The sequence below is a fragment of the Psittacula echo genome, assembly GCF_963264785.1.
Source record: "Psittacula echo genome assembly, chromosome: 4".
NCBI classification, from domain to species: domain Eukaryota; kingdom Metazoa; phylum Chordata; class Aves; order Psittaciformes; family Psittacidae; genus Psittacula; species Psittacula echo.
Window position 1 is genome coordinate 38078963 of NC_137738.1, and position 26030 is coordinate 38104992.

Sequence of the window (26030 nt, forward strand, 5' to 3'; positions counted from 1 at the left end):
ACAAGGAAAAAACGAAGAACTAAATGCAGTCTTTCTGGGACACCAATGCACTGTGTGATGCCAAAACACACATCTAATATGGAGAAACGTAGAATTCTGACACCAAAGGACAAGGAAACCTCTGAGCTTTATGTGATACAGAATGTCAGAGAGACAGCCCCAAGTGTTGATAAAATAGCTCGCTAGAATATGAAGCTATATAATCTTACCAGAACTTGAAGAGAAGATGATCTTACATGCCTGTTGATTTCATCTACCCACTGGTGACAAATAGAACTTGGAGAAATTATCAGAGTTGCTCCTGTGGAAACCGGTTTCATTGCCACAAGGCAATGAGGACAGTAGAAGGGCTTGATCTTCAGGTTTTCCTCTTTGTAATTTACACATTCCGCATGCTGCCATAAATGACACTTCAAGCACTGCACACGAGCTTTATAGTCAGCCAATCCAAGCTCACCACAGATACATTCAAAACGATATTCAGAGGTATTAAATGGAAATACAGAACTGTTATGTTGCACACTATTGCCAGCAAGTTCTTGGGAATGTGAGGACTGATCCTTTGGGATTTCCTGCTGGACATCAGCTGTAGTTTTAGAAACACCACCATTGGGATGACTGCTCACATCACTGGAAACAAGGAGGTTACCATGCAAATCAGCAGACTTGGGGACCACAGCTTCCTGCTGAACATCATTCTCTTTCACAGAGTTCCCATCATCTGCTTCAGATTTCCTGTTATATTTGCTAGTTGTACAATAATCATGTTCTTCCATGGTGATATCCACCCGTAAAGGAGTTTTAAGGGCATTTTCAGAAGTGACATCACTATTTCTTGACTCTTTGGTTTGAGTTTTAGCATCAATCAGCTGCTGCTTCTGAATGCTTTCTGAAGTCGTTGCTATCTACAAAGTAAAATTAACCAAGAATGTCAGACTTTCTCCTTACCTTTGTTTGTTTTGGAACATATAAACACCAGATGAAGTTAATGTTTCAGCCCCAAATTTGATCTACTTATGATTTTTGCTTCTTTGTTCCTGAATGTCAAAGCAAATGCTGCAGTCTTACTCATTTTTATCAATAAGCCAGTTTCACTGAACTAATGCATGCAGACAATGCAACTCAGGTTAGCATGCAATTGATCGAAAAAAGATCTGCCTTTGCAACATTCTTTGAAGTAACTACAGCAGCATGTTTTACCTGCTCTTTGGTTCTTTCTCGCCTCTTCTGTTCCTTGTAATTCTTTCCCAGCTTGAAAGACCCAGCCAGACCATGTCCTTTGACTTGCACTACTACTTGTTCTGCAATCAGTTTTTCTAGAGTTCTTTTGAGAAGCCGTCTATTTCTCTGTATATCATACCTATATATAGCACTGATGTACTTAAAGATTGCAATAATGGATGCTCCTTTCTTCACATTCATTTCCTTTACAGCTGCTAATATCATCACTCGTAAGCCTATATATAGAATCAAAGCAAAATAACTTACTGTTCAGGTAAAATGAAAGTTACCTTGGAAAATGCATATTAACAGAACTCTAAATACTGTTGCATTTTTTAGATGAGCACAAAGACAGGCAGCAGTCCTGACAACTTGAGGAAAGCTACTTAAGGTAGCCCAACAAAATCGGTATTTTTCAATGATTCTAAGATAACATTTAATAGCAACAGAAATAAGTCACTCAGTTTTCATACTGAAGCTTGTAAAAAGAGTGTATTTCAGTTAAATGCATAAACTCTCTTACAATGACTTTTAGTTACATGGAGCTCTGTAGCACAGAGTTCTGAGTTGGTAATTTTATAGGTGTGGATCACTTGTTTGTAGCATACAATTCCACATCACAGTGCTCAGCAAATCAATAATTTCATTTTGCAGAACTGAAGATTAGCCTTGAACTCATATAGTCAGTGGCCAATATAAAACTTGTGCCAAAAGTGAAATGTATTAAAAAAGTCATCATGAATACTTACTGGGATATTGTATTTTCTCCTTCAATTTAAGCTCCATTTCCCTTGGCTTTTTCTTTTTATTTCCTTCTAAAGGTTGAGGTGGAACAAAGAAGTTCACAAGCTTACCCTAATACAGACAACATTAAATAGTTATTAGCTGATGTCTCCCCACAGTCATTCTGAACTCCATTAATCTTTTCACATCTGAAAATAAAAGCATGACCTGCTAAAGATGTGTGCTGAGAGCGCTAATTTTTAGTGTACAGAGTGATACCCCATTTGGTCCAGTTTCTTGGCAAACGGTGCTCAGCACCCTACACTGAGAATAGAAAGAGAAGCCCTGCAAGCTGCTTGGTCCTCCACGACTTCAGAACTAAGCTGCAGGAATCCATAGCTGTAAGTGATCAAGGTTATTGATGGAGGCAGGAAAACGTGTATTTAATACATAACTGGAAACACAAAAGGAAGTAAGCAATACTGATTGAAAAACCCTAGTAGCTGTAGAACAAGTCAGTTTCTCTTTTTAGGGATTAGCCAAAAAATTTATTATTACTGATTCAGCAATAGCAATTTAATTCAAGGAGATGCATACTCAAGAACTGGGATATAAAAAAAGAATCCCAAAGCTGGAACAAATACAGTGCCAATATTTCTGTGATTAACTGCTTTATAGCTGTATTCATTGACACTTTATCTGCCCTGTCCAAGTGGTTGCTTTGCAAACAGTAAACACAATAAAACTCCAGATGCTGTTTGAGCCCTACAATTAGTTGAAATATTTGGAATAACTCTGACATTGGTTTACACAAGCCAGGAGTCATACAGAAAGTCTGCTGGAATAGGAATAAAGCTGATTTTCCCCTCTCCCTTTGGGAAATCACACAAAGATATTTTATATTTAAAGGCAGAAAAATACAGATGACGAGGGGCCTTCTGGATGAGAAGAACAGTGCCTTTTAACCACAGGCAGTGTCATATTATTCTGTTCAAGATCCCAAAACACTAGCTAAGATGCCTGTCCCAACTACTCATACCATGAAACAGTTTGATAACTCCAGCTCTCCAAAAGCTATGGTCTCTAGCTGTTGTTGCTAGTTGATGTCCATGTGTTTGAATGCTAATACTCACCTCTTCACACTCCTCAGTGCTGACCCTCTGATACATTTAAGTATCGATTTGTTCTGAGAATTGCTTTTTAACTGATAAAATTACAAACAGGCAGGAGATCATTATGAACAGATGTACGATGAAACTGTCTGCTATCAATTAAAAAGGATTTGATTCAAAACTCTTACCCACAGAAGCAGTAAGAGTTTACTTTAGGATAAAGGTTTTCTCCCTTCAGAGATATTTTTTTGTTTTCGTGAAAGTGCTAAGTTTTCACAGGATGCATAAGGAAAGTGAAAAAATGAAAAAAAACCTGTTGCTAAATAAACCCATTTATTGTATGAAATAGAGGGGGAACAGAAATCTTTATTCACTGAGTTTAAATTCTCCCTGTTTTAGCACAGACCATATGTCTAATGGTACTCATCAATACAATGAAGGGAAGAATGATTTCCAACATACTGGACTAATTTGCATATTAAATTAGTACACTCCTGGAGCATGTGTAAACTACAAACAGCCTACTAACAGCACAGTTGCCTGCTAACACCCATGGCAAACTACCAATGACTTTTCATGCAAACCATTCTACTATTTATGCCACCAAGTATCACATCCTACAAAACAAAAACTTTCACTATAATTTAATCCATCTTTAAATCTGTACTTCTATAGAACAGAAAGCAATAAACTCAAGAGAAGTGCATTAGTTCTGAAAAGTATTTTCTTCATACTAAATCATATCCTGGTTTTCTTACCTCAGGTAATGTCAGATCATCTTGTTTAATGTCTGGTCTGGTATGAGTGAGAATAAGAGCCAACACTTCTACTGTTTTTCCAAGACCCATCTCATCTGCCAAAATGCCTCCAGGCCACTGGGGTCCAGCAACTGGATATTCTCGGATAATACTAAAATTCAAGCACATTCCCAAATGAGTCAGTAACTACAGAATGGTATGACATAGAAGTATCTGTTCAGGGGCTCACGCACAGCATAGCTTCAGCAAGGCAAAGTTTGGAAGGCGAGGCATTAACTTTTATTAGCTAAGCTGAGACTGGTTGGGTTGGGGGGGGAAGGTTGTTTAGGGTTTGGGGCTGGTTTTTTTTTCCCCACACAAAATTTAAAATATCACTGTTCTAATTCTTCAGCTGTTAACTGAAAAACAACAGTCACAATTTATCTTACATCTTCCACGTAAAATCTGCCAATAAGGTTTTCACAAATAATTACCTTGAGGTGTTCTGAAAAAGGGTTAACTATAAAAACATACCAGCCAGTAAATGGATTATAGTAGATTTTTTCTCCATCCAGAGTGATGACCTCCCGCCACAAGAAGTGCAGTGCATTTTCTAAGGAGAAAGAGTCCGTATTACTGTTACGAGGTTTCTCTACAGCACACTGCTTAGTATTGCTCCGCCTTATTGTGACATTTCAAGACAAAAAGCTGATGTCTAACTTCAAAGTGCTTAATGACCAACAAGATACATCAACTGCTGTTAAGCAAAGTTTAGTTTATCATTTAGTGTACAACACAATCAACAGCTTTTATAAAATTAGTAATGGAATCCTTAACAAAGCTTCTAATTAAACAGCAGGAAAACATTACTGCTGACAATACAAAGCCACTTGCAAGTTTTCCAGACCCATATACTTACCACTGCTTGGAGTGCTTCTGAGATTCTCCCGGTGAAGCATCCAGTTCACAGCCTCACTTTGGTAAGGCCTCAGAATAGGAATTAATGCAGGATGCTGCACATCCTCTCTCAGTAACTGCATATCCTGCTGATGGGTGTGCCTTACAAAGTCATAAAGCTCTTCAATATTTTGTCGCTCTAGTTCCACATCAGATTCTTCCTCATCTTCCTCCAGCTCATCTGCATACAGCAAATAATTCAAGACAAGCATCAGCAGTCAACTTTGGTCAACATTTCAGAAATTTTGCTGCAACATATTTAGTTAATATATGAAAGTGTGCAAAGCAAAACATAATTTAAACATTTGTCATGACTGCACCTGGATCAGCTAGCAGCATTAGGAAACAATGTGCACTACTTTCCTGACAGTTAAGATTAACATGCTATGGTAATTACAGAGGTATATACAATCAGCAAAGCTCCTCCTTTAGAATTTGGGGTAGAATGGTCAGACCTTATTTATTTGATAAACATCTTCCACTGAACATTTCCAACTGATACAGAATCACAAATAACTCACATTTCAGATTTAAATGTTAACATGGGTTGACAGACTCATGGAAAGGGGGAAAACGTAGTGGGTTGTCAAAGACTTGCAAATTTTTAATGAAAAAAAAAATGTTTCTTGATAAAATAACATGCTAAAACCAAAACAAAACAGGAGATTCTCTTCAATGCGCTTTCATGTTAATTTTAAGTTATCCATCTGGATAAGAAAATTGTAACAGTAGGACAACACAATTCTCACCAGTTGCATCATCACAAAACTTCAGACAAGACATACTTTCAAAATTAAAATCTCACCTCAAGAGAAGCATGTACCCTCTAGGACAGATGGCCTACCCTTCTTTTCTACCATATAGGAAAGAAGGCCTCATACTTATATTTTTTTTCATATAATTTGGATATATGGGCATACACAGAACTTAGGCACTGTAGAACAAAAATTAATGAAAAATTCGAGTGTCAGCATCTTAAGAAACTGACATAAGATGAGGGAACAAAAGATTTAGAGGACACATTTTAACAGTGTTTCAGGTCTTAAATGAAAAATATCGGTACCAATAAAACAGCTGTACAGCTCTACAGTTCAAAGAAAGATACTAACCCTAGCTGGTAGTGGAGGTAAAGCCACCTTGCAAAATATTTCTCAAAAAAAATTTACAAGCAAGTAAAGGCTGGCATTTTCAGCAAAATGTGATCTCAAAGTATATTTCAAATTATAATATACTGATTAAAAGAGAAAAAAGCTAGTGGCAGGCACAATTAAATCAAATTATAATTATGATATCTAATGCTAACAAAGAAGAGATGCACCTGATACAAACACCAGAGAGCTTAATCTTAAAGCCCCCTTTAAAAAACAGGGCTACTATGAGGACTCCTCAGGGAAAGTAAGAGTTTCTTTCATTCAAATGAATGGCAGAGAATGGTTTCCAAAACAGCAGGAACTGATATGTATACGTATGGCATCCATCAGTGCCCTCCCTAATCCTTTAAAAGTCAACGGAACAATTCCAGTGCTTCACAAGGGCAAAGAATTCTGAAAGACATGAAGTTTCCATAAACCCATGAAAACTGTATACATAAAGACTTGTAATGTAAAGAAGGCAACCAGAGTGCACATGTGGACATGTGCACAACATTCCAGCCAAACAAAAAGTACCAAGCAGAGCATGCAGCTTTATAGACTACAGAAACCAGTCCAAGGTTCCACAATCCTTACTTCATGGAAAGAATAGAGAGTGATTGCAGAGTATAACTTTGATTAGTGAAGTCAATCTATAATGACACCTATCATTATACTTGCTAAAATAAGTTTTAAAATATCATATTTCAGAGCATAATAAATTGACATCTATATAAACTAAGTTTATCCAGACTTTTACAGGGAAGCAAAGACTACAAAATACTTCAAAGTAAAATGTTTTTCCATACAATTAAATGTGCTTTGTCCATACCTTTCTTGTTCTGCTCATTCTATCAAAGATTTCATTTTCCAATTAAATGGTTCTATGTACCATAGGGATTTCCTTAAAGGGTTGCTAAGGAAGTTTAGCTCTCTCTCAGTTACGTACTAAACAATGAATATTTAATTATTCTTTCAACTAGTTAAAAATGTAATTCAATTACTTAGCTTTCATCTTAGTATTTTTTACCTTTGAGAAACACATGGTATTGTACTATCTAAAAAATCAGTTTCTCTGATATGTTTCATAATCAAGTACTCTAATTAATTCCTTCAATGAACTGAAGTTCTGCTGTTGCATCTGTAATAGGATCTTTCTGTTTTATCTGTAGGGCAGTTTCCAGATTGCTGTGTAAGAATATCTACATCACTGAAAATATAATATTTTCTCTCTTTATTCTAGATATATGGAAAACTTGTTGCTTCACATTTGGTAATGATCATGCCATACAAAGGCAAAAAAAACCCCAAAACCCAAACTACCTCTTATTTGTACAAAGTATTTATTCTTCTTAAGAAAATTGATGGAAAATGGTATATCGTATATCCTATTACCATGACTATATGTCATATTATAGTTCCATGACACTATGGGAAAACAAGCTCTGAAACACCGTTAACCACAACAAATAGCAACTAAAACAATATTTTAGCCTTTTTTTTTATTATTCTAAAGACCATGGGTTTTTTCATATTAAGAAAGCAGCTACCTGGATCCACATGTGATCTATGCTTGTGTTTTCACTGAAGCAACAAGAAGCAACACGTAATACTATACAGCAGATACAGGATAGAAGCCACTATAAAACCAACTACTTGCTAAAACAAACGAAAACTCTGTAAAGAAATTTTTCAAAAAAGCAGTTAACTCTACAATAAATATTCAAAACTCATCAAGTTTCTGCATGGTGACTGAAGAGGCTGCTTTGGGCATAACAATAACAAAATGATAAGAGATGTTTAATCTCATAGAAATAAAGAGGGGGAGTCATCAGAACTCCTGCCTTGGACTTCCAGAGAATAGACTTTGGCCTGTTCAGGAACCAAATTGGGAGGCGGTCCTGAAGGGCAAATGAGTCCAGGATGGCTGAATCTTCTCTTGGTATATCTCAAGTCTTTTCTGATAGTTGCATGCTTGTTGTTTGTAGTGGGGGAGGATGTACAGATTTTATTCTGTTACCTTTTCCTTTTAGCTTCTCTTTAGCAAGCTACCTATTTTTTATTTTTTATTTATACAATTTTGCCTTTTGAAATTAAGTACAACTATACAGGGGGTGCTACCCTTCTGTTGCTTCTGCAAAACCACCAAAACTCAGTATATAACAGTCAATGTTACTGAGTCAGTCTTCAACTAACATTCTGAATACATCCTACACTTAGGAACAAGACCACGGCTTTGGGTTTCCAGTTTCCTAAGCCATTACAACATAAAGTGGTCATTGATCACACTAAAAATCCATATCACTACTGCATATAATGTAGCAGATATACCTTCAATTCCAAAATGATGACAAGGCCCATATTTGTAAATTTGTAAATTTGGTGTGTTCTTAAAACTATCACAAAAATGCATTTTGTAGTAATTTACATTATAACTGCTTTATAATATAAACTGAACAGAAATTCTGCTGCCTCAGTTGTGTGTTAAGCATCAAACTAGGAACAAAAGCCTTCCAACTTTAATTCCTGGTTTTTTTTTTAAAGAGTTCCTGTGTAACTTCGACAAACTACTGTAGACCTGCTCAAACAACCCACAGGAATCAGTGAAAATTGCGCTTACTCTGAAAAAGTAATTAAACTAATTAGCATATGATCAATGGTCAGATAATAATATGGAGAGAATTACCTAATAATATTATGTTGAAAAAAACCTTGTTCCAGATGCCAGGAATAACTTAATATTTTCCCTTACATTTAAAACTACCACAAAAAAGGACACAAAAATTATTCATCAAGATTCAGCTGAATCACATTACCTGGAATTAAAAAGCTGTAGAACTTCTCCATGAGTTTTTGAATCAGCTGATTAGCTTTCTTGGGTCTTCCACCTCCATCACTGAGAAACTCTGGTTTACTTAGCCCAGCTTCCAGAAGGTAAATTCCAACCTGTGAAATGGTTATACGATTAATCATTTCATTAACTGCTAGAATGACAAGATTATTATAAACATAAGAGTATGACAATAACAATGATGCTTTGAAAATTAGCAGATGTAGACAGATACAATAAATCTACTAAAATCACCTTACAGAGGATACTGCACATTGCAGCTAAAAGCTTCTGTAATTCCCTTGGGTATTACATTATGACCAGTACAACAGTAAAAGGAAGTATTTTGGAAAAACAATGAAAACATTTCCAAAAGCACACAGAAATTGTATATTTCCAGCACATTATAAAAATACATGATAGCTGCCAGAACTCATTGTTCATAGGCTTTTATTTTAGATTTCAAGAAAACAAAAAAAAACCTTTTAAAATGCAAAACAAATATATGAACCCATACCTTTAAAGCTTGAGCCTCTCCAGGTCTTTGATAAAGTCCAATTATCTTTTTCTTTTGCAACCATCTCAAGCCTTCCAATATTTCACTGCCTAAAGTTGGTTCCACTAAAATACGTTGTTCATAAGCCCTCAGGTATTCTTTTGTTTCATTACTGTACTCTTCTCCACTTCTTTCATGAACACAGACCTGCAGCTGATCATCAGAGTCTCCTCTCATCAAAGTAAAGCTCCTTTCACTGAATTCATCAGTTAGAATTTGCTCAGAAGAAAGATGAAGAGCAAATTCTCCCAGCAAAGCTTTCCACGACCCATCCACACGGTAGGGCAAGACTATAATATTTAGCTGTACTGACACAGGAGTCAAGATGGAGTAAGAGTCGTCTTCACCATTAACTGTCAAAAACTTAACAGATTTTGTGGCACTGCCTTCTTTTTGAACAAGGTCTTCATCAGTGCTATCATCATTTATAACAATGAAGGACGCAGAAGAAGTGCTTGGACCTGGAACATGGTTCTCATTAGTCGTTTCATCATCTAATGTTATCATCTCATTTCTCCGGTCTTCATGCATATTCCAGCAGAGCTTTTTCTTCTTCTCCTCATCTATTTTTGACGGAGGTGCACGTTTTCGACGACTACTCATTTTGTCGTTTTCTCAACAGAATTTCCAGTCTCTGCAAGATGAAATAAATTAGTCAGCAATGTTACAAAATCAAATACTCACACGGAAATTTCAGTGCAGTAGCCGCTAAACTTGCAAAAGGTTTGGACAGAGATATATGCACTAAGAAATCTAACTGTTCTAAAGATACTTAGTTTCACAAAACCTTCCCCGTTCCTGTGTCATCACACAAAGCTGGACATGAAACATTTGCCTTGTACTGTGCCTCACCATTTTGCCAAACAGCTACAAAGATCAATAAGAATGCTACATTTCATAGCTGTTGCTTGGAATCTCGGGGGACAGATATAAAACAAGCATTGGAATCTCTCAAAGGCTGGGGTGGAGGGAGATGGCAAAAGAAACTCCACAAACAAAAGTGCAGGAGCTATAGGAGATATGGGGATGGAAAAAATACATATACAAAATACTTCCTTTCAAAGCCTACACTGAGATGAAACTTTAAGCCAACTTTACACAGGGCTAGTCTGAAGCTGACACTACATAAAGCATGGTTTAGAGCCAAAACTATCAAGTTCCATCCTTAGAAGGACAGAATTGCTTCCTAGTATGGAATACTTGATTTTCTCAGGAAACTGTGCATCTTGGGACTTAGCTATAAAAACTGCTTGTAGAGGAGTCCTTACCTATTCTAGTGGGCATGTTGATGGGATCAATCAGCAGACTACTACTGATTTTGACTAACTGCAAAGCTAAGGAAAGATACATGTCCAACTCCTTCACTGAACCTCGGCAGTGAACAGATTTTGTTGATAAAATACTAGAAAATAAAGTACACATGCTAAACAATACACAGGAAGAAGCAAATTATTGAATATTAGACCCATCTGAGAAACTAGATATTCAAAACTACAGGCTCATACTCAAATACTCAAACAGTAACTTTTTTTTTTTATTATAAGGAGCCTGAACACAGCAATGCATGACCTCATATTACAGCACTGTCTTTGGCAGCAAAGACAGGAAAATATTTTGATATCTATGTTCAACAGAATTAAGGAAACATTTGAGGTTTTCAAAATACTATTCATCCACGCAGAGTACTGCTGACAGTAAACGAAGCAAACCCCAACAGTGAGCACGCATGTTATAACATAGCCCTCAAACCAAAGAGGATGATTCCTGCATCACCAGGCCTGCATGTGCACACCAACTTCAGCACGGGGCGGTGGGGTGTAAACTCCAGAGAACTGCTGCTCTGTTCGGGTAGATCGGTTTTAAACTCTTACGGCCAGGAAACAACCATGTCTACGACGCGAAGGCACAAACCTGCAAGCAGGAGCACTTGAAGTCACCAATGGCGGCCCGGCGGTAACGCAGCACCGAAGCCAGCGCTGCCAGGTGCCCGCGGTACGGCCGAGACAAGGGGCCCCGGCCGTGGTGACACTTACGGTGCCGCCGTTCACCACTCGCCCCGCTCCACCCCCGGGAGGTGGGCAGGTCTCCCCTAAAGAGTAAAGTTACTCAGAACTCGGGAAGGAAAAGACCGGGAAGGTTTCACCTTCCGCGACACTGCCACCGGAGAGGTCAAGGCAGCTACCGCTAGCCCGTCCGCCGCCGTGCACCCCCGACCCGTGAAGCCAGGCGAGAAGCGAGCGGCTGGCCCGCAGGACCCAGGGGCGCTCGCACAGGCCCGGGTCGGACTTAGCCCCGCCGCGGCCGTACCGCCACCCCGCCGCCGGCCGCGCTAGCACCAGCAGGCCACTAGCTGTGTAGGGCGAGTCAGCAGGCGGGCGGGCCGGCCTCCCCCATCCCGAGCCTAGGGTGGTCCTCGCTGCGGCCCCTGGCGCCGGACCAGTGAGGGGAGCTGAGCCGACCGCCACCAACGTACCGAAAGGGTAACGCTGCTGCGGCTGCCCAAGCGGCTACGGGTCCTTCCCACTCAGGACAGTTCCCCCTCAACGGGCTGACAGCTGCGGTAGAGGGAAAGAAGAGAAAAGGGATTCGCCACCCCTCCACCGCTGCCGAGGTCGGGCTGAGCTCCAGGGCGGGGGCAGGGGAGCTGGAGTGCGCGCGCACCCACCCCGGCCCAGCCGTCGGCCAATGCGACCGGAGGAAAATGACAGTGCTCCCCGCCCCAGGCGCGGCGCAGGGAACAACGGGAGAGCGACCGGCAGCGCAGGCGCAGGCCATCAGCCTCGGTGAGGGGCGGGAAAAGCGCTGCTCAGCCCGCAGCGGGGCGTGTCGGGGGAGGACCGACATTGAGGCGATAGTGTCATTGGGTGGCGTGCGCAGGCGCAGGAGTTAGTGGCTGAGGGGAGGGGGTGGTTGCGTGTGGATTTTGGGTCTGCTTGCCCTAGGCAAAGCCTGAGCAGGCGAAACGGGAACGATCAAGGTTAGGCTCGTGAGGAACGAGGTTGGAAGGTATTAGGCAGGTTAAAGTCCCACATTGTGTGTGTGAGGTGTTTCAGGTCTCTGCAGTGGGGATTGGTATAAGGGGTGATGGAAGAAAGTCCACTCGGGGAGAAGTAGATGAAAACGTTTTGGCTCTGTGACTCCAAACACAGGTACGCTCACCAGCACTGTTTGCATTGTTACCTTAAAAAGTCTGTTGGGTTTAGAAACTGTGATGGAGCAGAAGAGATACCATCTTGTATCAGTAGCATACAGGGAGAGGTGACAGAAATGATTTCTCAAAGTAGCGGTGATGGTGTAAACCTTGCAGCAATCCAAGGGGTGAAATACTGAAGGCACACAGAGGTCTGTTAAGTCATGTCACACGAGTGATTTGAAGAGCGGATTTCTGGGCAGTTAGCACAGCAAGGAAGGCAAAATTAGTTTAATGAATTTTTAAAAACGGATCAGTAAAAACTGTGCAAGCATTTATCTTCTGTGAAATACACAAATCCACACTTGGAAACTTGAAACAGTTGGAAATACACAAGTGGGGAAGACATTTACAGTAAGAAGGTGTTGGTTTTTTTCCTTGCAGCAGTCCTTTCAACCATTTGTTACTATTAGCCTTTACAAATGAATTAATTCTTTGTCTGTGCTTGATTTTTCCACTAGTTTCAACCCTTTTGGAAGGGAAAAGTACTTGTTCAAAACTGGTGTGTGCAGTGGTAAAAGGAGCCATCAGAATGTTGGCCCATATGCCAGGGTGGTTTGGCTGTTTTAATTTACGGTGTTCCATTTGCTACATGAGCATTTGGCATTCCTATATGGAAATTCACTTAAAATCATTTCTCAGTCCTACATTACACCAGTAGATTACAGCGCAGCAGAGACATTCTTCAAAGGAAGACAGTCTAGTGTAGGTTGGTAACTGGAATAATAGCAACTGAGGGGATGAAGAGTGAGCCACTGGTCACGGCTGTGGGGAACTGGAGACTGGCCCTGCTGCAGCATCACTGGCGCAGGGATTGATGGCCCCAGGGTCTGGTATGGCGTCCATGGGAGTCCCAAAGGACCAGCCAGGGACAGTGAGGGCTGGTGGTACCCCAAGGATGCCAATGCTTGTGAATGTTTGCTGGTGCTGCAAGCACAGCTTTACTGCAAGCAAGTTTTCTGGCAGCTTTATGAAGAAACTGGGGGAGAAATGGCAAAAAAGCTAGTTTTACTCAAAGTAGGAAGAAGGTCCTGTGAGTTCAAAAAGCTTAAGGTCACACCTGGATCACCTTGGGGTGGCTCACCACGTGTCCCCATGCTATGATCCCACCCCAAGTAATCCATGCCTCTGGGTGTGCTGTGTCTTGGCACACTGGGTATGCATGATACAGCCTGTTCTGCCAACAGAGTTGCCTTGGGAGGCTTTTTGTCTTTCTTCTGATGAAAGGGTCTTGTTAAAAGATCGTCTTCTTTATTATTTTTTTAATGAAGGCATTATATTTCTAGATGTGCCTTTTGGGATTTAGTTGTTGACTCAGTGAGTAACATAGTGAGCAGCTGATGAGCTTGTCTAGGAATTTGTGAAGCTACCATTTTTCACTCCCACCTCCTGGCATGCAGCCATATGCCTGGGTAGGCAACTCCTTCTAAAGAGGTGACATCCAGGTTCACGTTGCGATATATGAACATCAGATTTTCTCATTGTGAACTTCTCTTTTGATGACGGGAGTCAGGGCAGCCAGACGACAATAATTTCCATCATGGTGAGCGGATCATAAAAATGGTATGTTGTCTGGATCCTACGTGGATTCCCCCCACGTAGGACCTAAAATGTGGGACCTGTCATGCAAGTGTCCTTCACCTGCTGTTGACAACCTGATGCTGTGAGAAAATCCCACTACTTACTGCTGCTCATCCTCCTCCACTTGAAGTCTGTGATTTATCAAAAATGAAATGGGAAAGAAAAGGGAAGTCTGCCAGGTGAAACAACCCCCCTTGCCTGCAGTCTCTAACCAAGGATGTAGCACCTGTGAGTCTGCAACACCCATGCAAAGGCACTACTGGGTTACATGGTCGGGACCTTACTTGAAGGTAAGTTTAGATTAGATATTAGGAAAAAATTCTCCCCTGTGGGGGTGGTGAGGCATTGGCACAAGTTGCCCAGAGAAGTTGTGGCTGCTCTATCCCTGGAAATGTTCAGGGCCAGGTTGGATAGGGTTTTGTGCATCCTGGTCTAGTGGAAGGTGTCCCTACTCATGGCAGGGGGTTGGAACTAGATGATCTCTTCCAACCCAAATTATTCTATGGTTGTAACTTCACCTGGTCCACTGTGGATTGCTTGCCTTTTTGGGGGAGGTTTGAATGGCTCTCAAGATAGGCCTCTGGTGTTAGGCTTTCCCAAGAATACTAGCACCAGTGGCAGTGAGTTGGATGACTGTCTGGTTATTGCAGCAGGAGACTCAAGAGTTAGATCAGGCCTGTGCCTTTATAAAGGATATGGAGAGGTCATCAAGATGTGACTGAGATAGAAACGCAAAAGGCTTCCGGATTCTTGTAATGTGGAAAATCAGTCCTGTTTAAATGCAGACGGGGCACAGCTCCTTCCAAAAGGCCTTGGATACAATATAAGCTGTGCCACTTGCACAGGAACTGGCCGATATTCATTGGCGTACCTGATAGAGGCTACACAAGTGTAGCCTAAAAGCCTTCCAATAAGGATCCATAATTGTTGTCAATCTGATCCTAAGATTAGTAATAGGGAACAGCTTTATTAATGTCCTGGGATCTACAACCATCAATAAAGCTAGCAAGGAACATTGTGCTGTCGTACTTCATTATAAATCTGTAAATCCTGCTTAAATGTGATGCATCTACCCGGACAGCAACATAGTTTTTCAGTGCAGAATTGTGACCCCCCACAAGGCTGTTTGTGAGAGTGAATATTCTGAATTTCTGAAGGAGCACTAAACTTTTAGCACAGGCTCCATCCACTCTGCTTCCAGTAGCTGACGAGTCATCCAGAGAAATTTTCCCAATCTCTTTCAAACTGAAAAACACATTACAGAAGTAATGTTCTAACAGTAACTATCTCATCCAGCCCTTACGCTAGCTTCCCCAGGAACTAGTGACCATCAAGGCATTTCCCCTTTCCCCCTAAAAGCCCAAAGAGCATTTATTTGACTCAGGCTTCTCGAGTACCAATACACTGCTGCACAAAAAAGAACAGACAAAAGTGACTGAACCAAGACATTTCATTACATATTCTCCTGCAGGAAAAGAATGAAAGAAAAATATGTGACAGATGGTAGTCAAATCACCATTATTAGAAACCGCTCCAACAGCATAGACTTCAAGAATCCATATAGAAATAGCAGACAACAATCCATGCTTCAGTGAGCTCTGTTCACAGGCCATTCACAGGGCTGTGTATCGCGTAAAAAGTTCTTGTCTTTTAGTTAACTTCTGTATTTCTGTATTGTGCATGTCTTCTATTTAATGCTTTCCTTTCCAGGGTTGGGATTTGTGCTTTCTTTGATAGTGGTGGTGGTTTTTAAAGATTTTTAATTTAAAGCGTGTGTGAAAGTGACCTCTATTTTCTCATTTGGATATCATAAAACTTAGTAAGAAAGAAAGGAACTTTTCTACTTTCAGAAGAGGGGAAAATACAATGGCATCAAGACAGTGACTGTTCTGAATAATGATTTCTGTCTGAACCTGTCTTTTTCTCTTATCCTCATTCTATAGGAAATATCTTCCTTAGTTCTCAGGATAAACAAGCTGTATTTTGAAATAAGGGTTGAGAGCAGGTGAAAAAATGCCCATTTCTGTTCAGCAGCTAATGACTAAGGATCCTAGTGATTAGTACTTAGTAATTTCTCTCCTTTTCTAAAGAACTTGAATGTATGAAAGAAGATAATTTCCATTTAATTTAATGAATTGGAAAGGAACAATATAAAGAGGAGAGAATATGACATAAAATGAGACTGGGTTTTTTTGCAACACTTAAGAATGTAGCCTCTCTTGGCTATGGATAAAATTTGCCGTTTGCTCTCAGTAGCAAATTTTAAATCCCAGAAAGAGTAAGCAAACAAAAGCAGGTGACATCTACTTTACAAAGAGGTTTTTGTTTTGAGGGACAACAGACAAGATAATACCGTATGTTAGTTGATGTGATGTTTTGGAGTCCTTTTCACTTATATTTTATTTGCAAAGGCAAGCAGAAGTTTTCTAAAGAAAATCAAAATTGCATTTATCTCCAGGTTGGTTCTGGTGGTGGGAAATGTGAATGGTTGCAGCAAAAGAATAAAACTGTGGGCAGATAGACTATATTCCCTGTACTACAATGATTGTACATTATACAGAAGTGCTAACTGAGCATCTCTGTGTCTCTGCAAATGAGGTAGAAAGCCACTCACTCTGTTAATCGATTGGTTAACAAGTAGGGAAAATCTTTTGAGTTCTATAGATAGAAATCACCATATGATAGAAGTGAAAAGATGAACCCCAGTGGAGGTATAATATGGCTCCAGTCTATTCCGGATTAATAAACTTGTGGTCAGTATTCTGTGCCCTAGTAGGAAATTATGTTCATAGGTTCAGCTGTACACAACTTCCTTAGTCTTTGTGTTTTAAAATAATTTATCGATCATAGTGGGACTTTTAAAGTGTTATCATATAATTGCTACCATCCACAGTGCATAATACTGCTTCAGGCAAAAGAGTAGATTTACATATATTTTTCAGAGAGTTACAAAGAGCAGAGTATTTTTGTGTGCCAAAAGCAATCATGTGAGCCAGTAGGCTAACTCACCAGCATGCACGGAACAATACCAAGGGGCCATGGAATGACAAGCCTATCTTCTTTTGCTTAGTCAGGGCTGCAGTTCTTTTTCTTCAAAATAGCGAAGTTGTGTATGACTTATGCCCTTCTGCCTCTTAAACACAGCATCTCCTGGAGGAATCTATCTGCACCCCATGGAATTACGCTGTTCAGGCCATCTGTCTCAGCTCACGTGTATGCACAGTTCTTGTTTCCCCCTGTCCATCTGCCGCTCAGCTGAGTGCGTGCTGGTTTTGTGAAAACCAGGTGATACACCTGACCTTAGGACTGACAGTAGCAGCTGATCAGTCACTGGTGGGAGTTAAGCCCATCTCCCTTTTACAAGAGAAAAGGACACTTAAAAAGACTATCTAAATATGGAGCAGAAAAAAAAATAAAAAATAACCATGTCATTGCATCTAGGACACCATCTAGAGTTACTATGTAGGATTTGGAATCCAGTTCTTGGAGTTATTTAAATATATATCTAAATAAGGTGTTTTCATTGCTTTGATGAGCCTTTTTTTACATTACAAAAATGTGTAAAGTGGAGAAAAAGCAAACCCTCTAATAAAACTGGAATTAAATTTAATTATAAAATCAGCAAAAGCATTTGGAAATTTAGGCTGAAAATATAGATGTTTATAACGTAATACGTGGCACAGTCTTTTGGAGGACAGCTGAAGGACACTCACAATAAACATTTCAGACGTTACCTGTTAGAGATGCTTTTCATGGTGGTGAAAAATCTTTATCTTCACACTCTGGCAAGAGAAGATTTGAATTTACAGCTGACTCTCTGATATAAAAATTAATCCCATTCAAACATCTTCATGCAAAATTCTTATCTGTGGTCTGCACTCGATAAGAGGGCAATTCAAACTGAAATAGAAACAAAAACATGCAGTCTTCTGGGACGATGTTCTTTGGCAACTTTTCTCATAAAAAAGTAAGAATCAGTCTTTGTATCTTCTGTTAAAGAAATTATGCACTTCATCAGGGATTTTATTTCCTTGGTTTATAAAATTAGAAGTACTGAGAGATCTTCAGTACTCAAGCCACAAACCAGTGTATTTATTTAACACTGATGAAAATCTGCCTCTGCAGGTGTTTTCTTCAGGTTTAACAAGGTTTGATGTTAAAATTAGTGCATAAAGATTGGTGGAGCTTCATGGCAGAAGATTAATAATCATTCTCTTTAAAGGAGTATTTTATTTAATTATATGTCCAAAATTCATCTTCGAGCCCACTTGGATTATTACACTGACTCAGAAAAAACACCTGGTTGTACATGGGGGTAGGATGTGTATACCACACTGCTCAGCATTTGTGCTGATTCTGACCTGCATGAGCAGGCAGTGCTGAAGCTCAGACTGCACAGGGCATGAAACAGCCAAGGAGGTACCGCAAAGCTGTCAGCAAGCTGCCCAGTGCTTCCAGGTGGTTACTCCCTACCTGGATGTTGTAATGCCAGACAGCATTTCTGGTAGAAGACATAGGAATATTTCTCTCTGCAGTAATGTGAGGTCTTTAGATACTATGCAGCACTACCCCACAAGGGAATTGCAGCAAGGCAGTTCTCAGCTGGGCAGCAGAACTGGCTGCTTTGTGCTGCAGTGGGACCTGGTCCCTTATAACTTTTCTCTGAAAGGCACAGCAAATCTGGAACAGGAGAGGCCTGAGTGTGGGGATACAAGGCTAGTACTGCTCTTCAGGGAGAATTGTTATGAGACCAGGGGCCTCTAGACCCCCTTCCATATGGGGCAGTGTGGATCCCTGGAGTAAATCTGTAGTAGAGAGGCACCCTTGAATCATCCCTGAGCTGACCTTTTACTTTGGCCTGAGGCATTACCTCACTAAGGCAGCAACCTTAACTAATAAGAAAGAATATTTTCTCTGGATATAAATTGTGATTGTACTTCCAGTAATGCATACACCTACACATATTAATCAAACTATGTTTTTATGTGTCTTTTGCCTAAGACTTAAAAATGAGCAATGAGAAGTTAGTTTGGGGCCCCAAATGTTTGTTTAGTTTTGTTTTTCTCCATGGTACCACAGGGAGCCCAACCTAGTGGGAGCTAATGGAACAGCCTGTGTAAATAAGCAACTCTAGTTCCTGGTTTATAATCAACACGGGTGGTGCAAGTAGTGTAAGTACTTTATTTTGGTACTTTTATACCTTTTTCAATTACAGAAATTTGTAATTTAATAGTTTAATGTCAAATATCTGTGTATTCTTTTTTTTTTTTACTCTCTACTTCACCTTTCCCCATGCAAACTCAGCTGCATGGATTGTGTTTTAGCTATAAAATGATAATAAAGAAATTATTTCATGTCTACTGTACTCTCATTAGGGTAGATGCATAATCTGTTATGTAGCACTACAGTTACTAAGTTTGTACACAAATATCAATAATAAACCCTCCTTCAGCCTGATCTCCTTCCTGCTTTCAGTGCTTTAAGGGTTTTGTTTTGTTTAGTTTGGGTTTTTTTCACTTGTTTTGTTCTAAGGCATTTTCCTGCATGATTACTCATCTGTGTACCACAGGACTATGCATGCTTCATAGCTGGGGTTGACAGCATTCACTTTCTCTGACTGAGGAAATGAATCAGCAGAAATGACTGTGCATCACTGAACACAGTCTCAGCAAAAAAAAAACCCTCATCACACAATAAAATAATGAAATATTGCATCTCATGACCCTGCTTGAGCAAAAATACACCTTTTTAATTGAGGAGGTAATTAGAAGGTGCAAAGAGATGAGAGAACAGGCTTTTACTTGAAAAGTTATTGTGAGAGAAAATGATGGGGTCAGAGCAAAATATGTCTTTTCCTTTTTTTCTCAACAAAGTATTATTTTATAAAAAAAGTATATTTTCATTAGCTTCAGTTTGTTTCTCTAGGCAATAAGAACAGAATACAAAAGCATTGCAAAAAAAATATTCTCCTAGGATGCTTATGGACCTGTAGAATTTCCTAATAGATACAGTAGTCCTGGGTCTGCAGCACAGATGGAAAGTGATAAATGACTAAGATGTCATAGGATATAAATAACAATACTACAATGTTTTGTGTAGAGATATCAGCAAAACAAGGAATGCTTATCTTCTGGCTTCATAAGCATCTTGTTTATGGCTTATCAGAAATTGTAACAGCTCTGGCTTCTGCCCAGGGCATAAGTGGATGTACGTCTGTCAGGGCCTCAGGGACACCACCAGTCGTGCCTGTCCCTGCCTGGCCACCCCTGAGGCTCTACCTCCTACTGCCCCGCTCCCAGCTGGGGTGGTGGGATGGGCTCTGGTTGCCAGGCCCTGCCCCAACCGACCCCCCCATTTGGGATTCACTGCTGCCACTGGCCCCAGGGAGCCCTCCAATATCTGTTCTACAAGGAGAGAAATGCAGATGCTTCTACCACAGGCCAGGGATGTTTTTTCCTTTCTCCTGTACTTGGAAACAGCATTTATCAGGAAGCCTTCCAGAAAAGATTAACCTTATGGGAAATACCTGTGATATCCGGTTTTAACCCAACTGACGAGAAGTGTGGCAGTGCTGTGTTCAACTGGTGGTGAGGTCCCACAAAAAGAGAAGGGTCAGGTGAGCTTTCTGCACTTGCTGCTGCTCCTGAGGCAGGTCCAGCTCCTGGAGCAGGTCAGTGTGTTGTTAATGAGTGTGGTGTCAGGAGACCTCAAGGCAGACATTGCTGGTAACACAAGAAAGGCTGGGTTATTTTCAGAGAACCATCCACAATGTTATTTATAAGTTACCCACTGAAAGTGATATAACCCTGGATGCCAAGTTTTGTTCTGCTTTGCTTCCCTGGTAACTCCAAAATTATTTGCAACTTCCAGTATCATTTCAAATTTTTGTTCCTTGTTCTTAAGCCAATAAACACCATCATTTGAGAAGGGAAAAAACAAAAGGTAGCATCCACACCATTCAAACCCTCACAGACTTTTTGTCCCAGCTTCTTGCCACCTGAGAGCTTTCTGAGGAAGGTTTTGCCCAGGCAGTTGCATTTTCCGGTTCTGCCTGATTTGGTACAGCCAAAATTGCTCAGGGTAGGGCCTGGTTAGCCCAATGAGAGTTTGATGTGGTTTGACTTTTTGGAGCAATATGTGCTTTCCACATCTGCTTCTTCACAAGCAAAGTGGTTCCCTGAGGAGCCAAGCTGGTTCTTCCCTGTTTATGCCTTGGATTTCCAAGGGATTTTGGTGAAGTTAGTGTTGTCTGGAGCAACATAACTTCAATTTGAGCAATCATTAAGGTGTGTGTAATGTAACGTAAAGTACAATCTGCTCTAAAGTGGACTTTATTCTTAAATGCAGACACTTCCCTATCTCATAGGCCCAAAGTATTATATGCTAAACAAATGGCAGTCTCCTGAATAGCCATCTTCTGATACACAATTACCATAATTACTGTAGGTGTTACACGCTTCTGTCCCCAGAGTAAGAACTGCATCTAATCGAAATTATGCCATAAACTATATAAAGATGTGATACTCTCTAACAGCACAGAATGCAGATTGCCTTCAAAGAAAAGGTTTCTGAATATATTATCTACATTATAAGATTAAAAATAGCATCAAACTGCATAACAGCTTCCTCTCACCCACATTTCAAATGTGCAACCAAGACAGTTAAAATGGGCAAAGGGATAGGACAATTTAATCTCAGCATTCTAAAAAGTACAATTTACAGCTGTGAAATGTTAAGAGACTCTTTTCTAACACCCCTTAGAACTCTTCCACACTCTTATATATACCCTGCAACCTCAAGGAATCAATGTGAACTGTGGTCTTGCAGTATTATCAATCAGGTCGTCCTTGCAACAGCAGTTAGTCTAGGATGTCTCTCTATTCATCTGTGGGGGTCTTGAACTATAAAGTGTATACATGGGTGGAAAACATAGCAGTTATTCATGGAAAACATGTATGTGGTACTCTCTTCATAGAATAGTAGTTCCTCTGAATGTTTACTGTGCAGACCTTTTTTTTTGTAATTTATTCATGAGGCCTTTACTATATTAGAAATTAATAAGCAAAAAGAACTAGACAACTGAAGCTGAATGCAGTCTTCTCACCACATATCCCTGAATTCGTCTCCTTACACTCTTCCTCCGTTTCTAAAAAGAAAACTGAGGGCACAAACTTAAAAGCTGTGCTAAATTAGAGTGGAGTTGAGCATATGTCCAAATACTCTTTGGGATTAGGTTCTACAAGTGTGTCATCAATCTATTTACATGTAGCCACAAAAATGAAAGCAAAGGGGGAAGACTTAGTGCAGATTTAGGCTGAACATTCAAATTTTAGGATGAATTAGAAAACAAGTTGAAAATATGATATAAATTATATTTGAGTGGCACATACTGTATTGCCTTGTAAAGGAGAGTAAGAAGAAAGAAAGATGTGCAGATTTACTGCCTGTGTTGACAGTGGCTGGAATTTAGAGAAAAATGAAAGCCAGCTAGGACATAAGATGTTCAATTTGGCTGAGAGATCTAATAATAGATTTGAAAAAGCCAGTTTCCTGAGATTTGAACATGAGGCAAAGAAGATAATCTAAGTGCAGGTACTATTTAGAAATAAGAAACACAATAGGAATTAAGATGTTTATATGCAGCACTAGCAAGTGTCTGTTGAATTTAAATGAAGACATGGAAAACAATAGCTGCCTATTACTATAGTGACAGCAGCTGTCAAATTAGTTGAGCTGTTTTGGGGTAATTTATTGGTGACTTATGCTTTGTAGCTAAAGAAAAAGTGCAATGATGATGAAAAAGTCTTCTTAGAAGCTCTTGCCAAGAAAAAGGAAAACAAAAACACAACAAGCATATGCTATAAAATCAAGCACATGATATAGTCATCAAGAAACTGTACTCTGGAGTAAAAATAAAAGGCTATGCCATGAAATTATTATGTGCTTACACAACATAAGTTGAAAACCATGAGGACGCTTTGTTTTAGAGTTGTCATTGTGAATATGCGGATATTCTCTAAACAGTACAATTAACTGCCATTTAGAAATTTTCCTTTAAGTGAGTTCTTTCAATTTAGTGCAGTGTTGGTCGCCTATGTGCTTTATATTCAGTATAACAGCGCAGCACTTCAGCCAAGTACTCTTCCATCCCTTCATCTATATGTTACTAATCATGTTGCAGGAATCACCTTGTGAGTTACAATTCATCATCTATAAGCACGATTCACATATATGAGGGGATTAGTGGTTCCATGAGGAACTAGACACACCCCATTCTGTGGCTGAATCAGGGCTGTGCTATCTGGGCACCTGGTTGCCACTGCTGGTTATTTCACCTGTGTGTCCCCCAGTGTGGGTACTTAGGTAGGTCTACTTCTTCTAGTCAACTACTGACCTTCAAAAACTTGAACAAATGTATTTAATTTGAGACTTTTTCAGATTTCTTGCCTTTTTTCACTAGTTGCACACTGGTGTTCCTTTCATTTTTTCTGGTATTTTGTCGGCTGTGGAGGCAGTAGGCTCAGTAAACACACTGGCTTTATTTCCCTAAACAACAAAGATAAAAGTGTTCTTTAATTAAGACTGTGTGAGATTCTTCTCTTCGGGTTTTTTCCTGCTTCTGGCCTTCCTTTTGGATAATTTTCAGTTCAACACCATGGCTACAGACAGTAAGTAATATTTTTAAAAGAAACTAATGGGTTTAGGTGCATCCTTTCTCTTAATATCCAATTCAAAGCATATGAGAGGGTCTGGTGTTTCAGAACATTGTTACTCCAATGTTTATAGAAAATCAGGATCTGTTAGTGTCTTATAACTATGTTTTGCTCAGCAAGAGACAAAAAATTTATAAGAACATATGAGGAAGATATGCAGGAGTGCAAGCATCCAAGTATGATATTTGAAGCTCTGTGATCTAATGCGTGAACCAAACATGAGCAGTTAATGATAAGTGGACTGGAGGTGTAAATGAAGTACTGCCTAGTTAGATAAAGGGTGGCAAAAGAAAAAGAGCTGGTGGAAATGTAAGATAGAAAACATTTAAACATATTGACTGAGGACCAGCATTCACAGGCAATGAATTCAACCTGCTGGATCAGCTGGATCTCAACCATTTCATCACCAGTGGTGGTGTTATGATTGGTGTTTGTTTTCCTGACTCAATAAAGGCATTTTTTTTGTATGTGTGTTATACTCAGTGTCAAGTCAAGTAGAATTGCATAGCTGGACAAGAGTAAGAAAGCCTGATTCTGGAGGAACTGGGATTTGAAACACCCAAAGGACCAGCCAGGTATAGCTAGTGGCTGAGGAGCTAGACACCCCAGGTGAGAATGAAGGTCTCGGCACTTCTGAAATGGCAGTGAGCCAGTGGGAGAGTGCAGCCACCTCACCAGAAGGAAATCAGAGAGAAAAAGCAATTAATGTATCACCAAAACCACAGCAGGATATGATCAGGGAAGTGAGAAGAAAGAGAGGTATAACAATGATTCTAATAGATCCTGAAGTAATGAAATGCTTCCATAAATGCTTTGCCTGGGCAGAAAGTCAAAATGATAGTCTGTGTGCAAATTCTATTATCAAGGCAATTCCTCATGATGACTATAAATAAAAGAAGTGCTTAAAAGAAACATAAATTCTCCAATATTATTCTTGATTTTATTATAGTACAGATGTCAGAATATGGGTAAACACCTAGTAAGAACCAATTTAAATGCTTTGAACTAGCTTCTCATTTTGTAGGTATGGTGCTTTTGTGGTGGTAAGTTTTTGAACAAATGCATTAAGCCATTTGTAAATAGAGATTGAAGTTTGCACTCCATATCTTCATGCCATTTTTGAGTATCAGATTCTTGTTCTGTATACTTTGCTTTAAGAAGTAGCTATGTATTAAACATAAATACAGTATTAGCTAGTATTTTATGTCAAGTTTCCTTGACTGAACCATTAGGTTCAGACCAAAGTATGAAAAGTGTGAGCACAGATATAAATATGTAAGCAGTGTTACAAAAATACTTATCTGCTCCCTTTCCCTTTTCAGTGTAGAATGGGTTTCTGTGTCTATTAAAGTAGGCAGAACATTGCCAATACCTCTTTATCTCTCATTCAGCCTAATGTAAATCTAGACAAGGTTTTCTTTTGTCTATGTTCACTCACTTTGCTCACTCCATAGTGCTTATACACTATGTAACCCAAGCAAGACCAATGGAATCCGAAAAAGATCAAAGCCATGACACCTCAACCCCCTTGAATTCACTTATGCGCATCTCTAGAGCTCAATGTATTTCAAACCACAGATCCTCTTTGAGATGTGTCTTTTCTTCTAAACCCTTTTAAAACATGTGACTGTCATGGTTTAGCCCCAGCCAGGACCTAAGTCCCACACATCTGCTCACTCACTCCCCACGCAGTGGGACGGGAGAAAGATTTGGAAGAGTACAAGTAGGAAAACTCGTAAGTTGAGAGAAAGACAGTTTAATAGGTAAAGCAAAAGCAGTGCATATAAGCAAAACAAAACAAGGAATTCATTTTCCTCTTCCCAATGGACAGGCAGGTGTTCAGCCATCTCCAGGGCAGCAGAGCTCCATCATGCATAACAGTTAATTGGGAAGACAAACACCATCACTCTGAACATTCTCCCTTCCTTCCTTCCTTTCTTCTTCCCCCAGCTTTATATACTGCACATGATGGCATATGGTGTGGGATATCCCCTGGTCAGTTGGGGTCAGCTGTCCTGGCTGTGTCCCCTCCAACTTCTTGTCCAACCCCAGCCTGCTCGCTGGTGGCGTGTATAAGAGGTAGAAAAGTCATTGGTTCTGTGTAAGTGCTGCTGTAGCCATCAGTTCCCTATATTATGAACATTCTTTCCAGCACAAATCCAAAACATCGGCCTATGCTAGCTACTATGAATAAAATTAATTGTATCCTAGCCAAAACAAGCAGACTTCTATTATTTTATTAACTATGCAATGTTGTACTATTTTGTCAATTACCTACAT

General features: G+C 39.8%; 1 protein-coding gene across 6 annotated transcripts in view; it reads right to left on the bottom strand.

Annotated features, from left to right (window-relative positions):
• SHPRH (SNF2 histone linker PHD RING helicase) overlaps window positions 1–11948 on the bottom strand; it is a 50539-nt gene extending 38591 nt beyond the window's left edge. For 2 of the 6 annotated variants that reach the window (XR_013956521.1, XM_080614642.1), the window contains exons 1-9: window positions 11740–11948; window positions 9228–11177; window positions 8697–8826; window positions 4713–4931; window positions 4328–4406; window positions 3815–3965; window positions 1971–2076; window positions 1201–1457; window positions 210–905 (exon numbers count right to left, since the gene is read on the bottom strand). Coding sequence is in view for 5 of the 6 variants with exons in the window: in XM_080614642.1 (XP_080470768.1) it covers window positions 210–905; window positions 1201–1457; window positions 1971–2076; window positions 3815–3965; window positions 4328–4406; window positions 4713–4931; window positions 8697–8826; window positions 9228–9869 (2280 nt within the window). In the remaining variant the exon portion in view is untranslated. The remainder of the gene's footprint in view (window positions 1–209; window positions 906–1200; window positions 1458–1970; window positions 2077–3814; window positions 3966–4327; window positions 4407–4712; window positions 4932–8696; window positions 8827–9227; window positions 11178–11739) is intronic. The other 4 variants (XM_080614645.1, XM_080614643.1, XM_080614644.1 and 1 more) reach the window with 4 other exon arrangements.
• Window positions 11949–26030: the final 14082 nt, after the last annotated feature.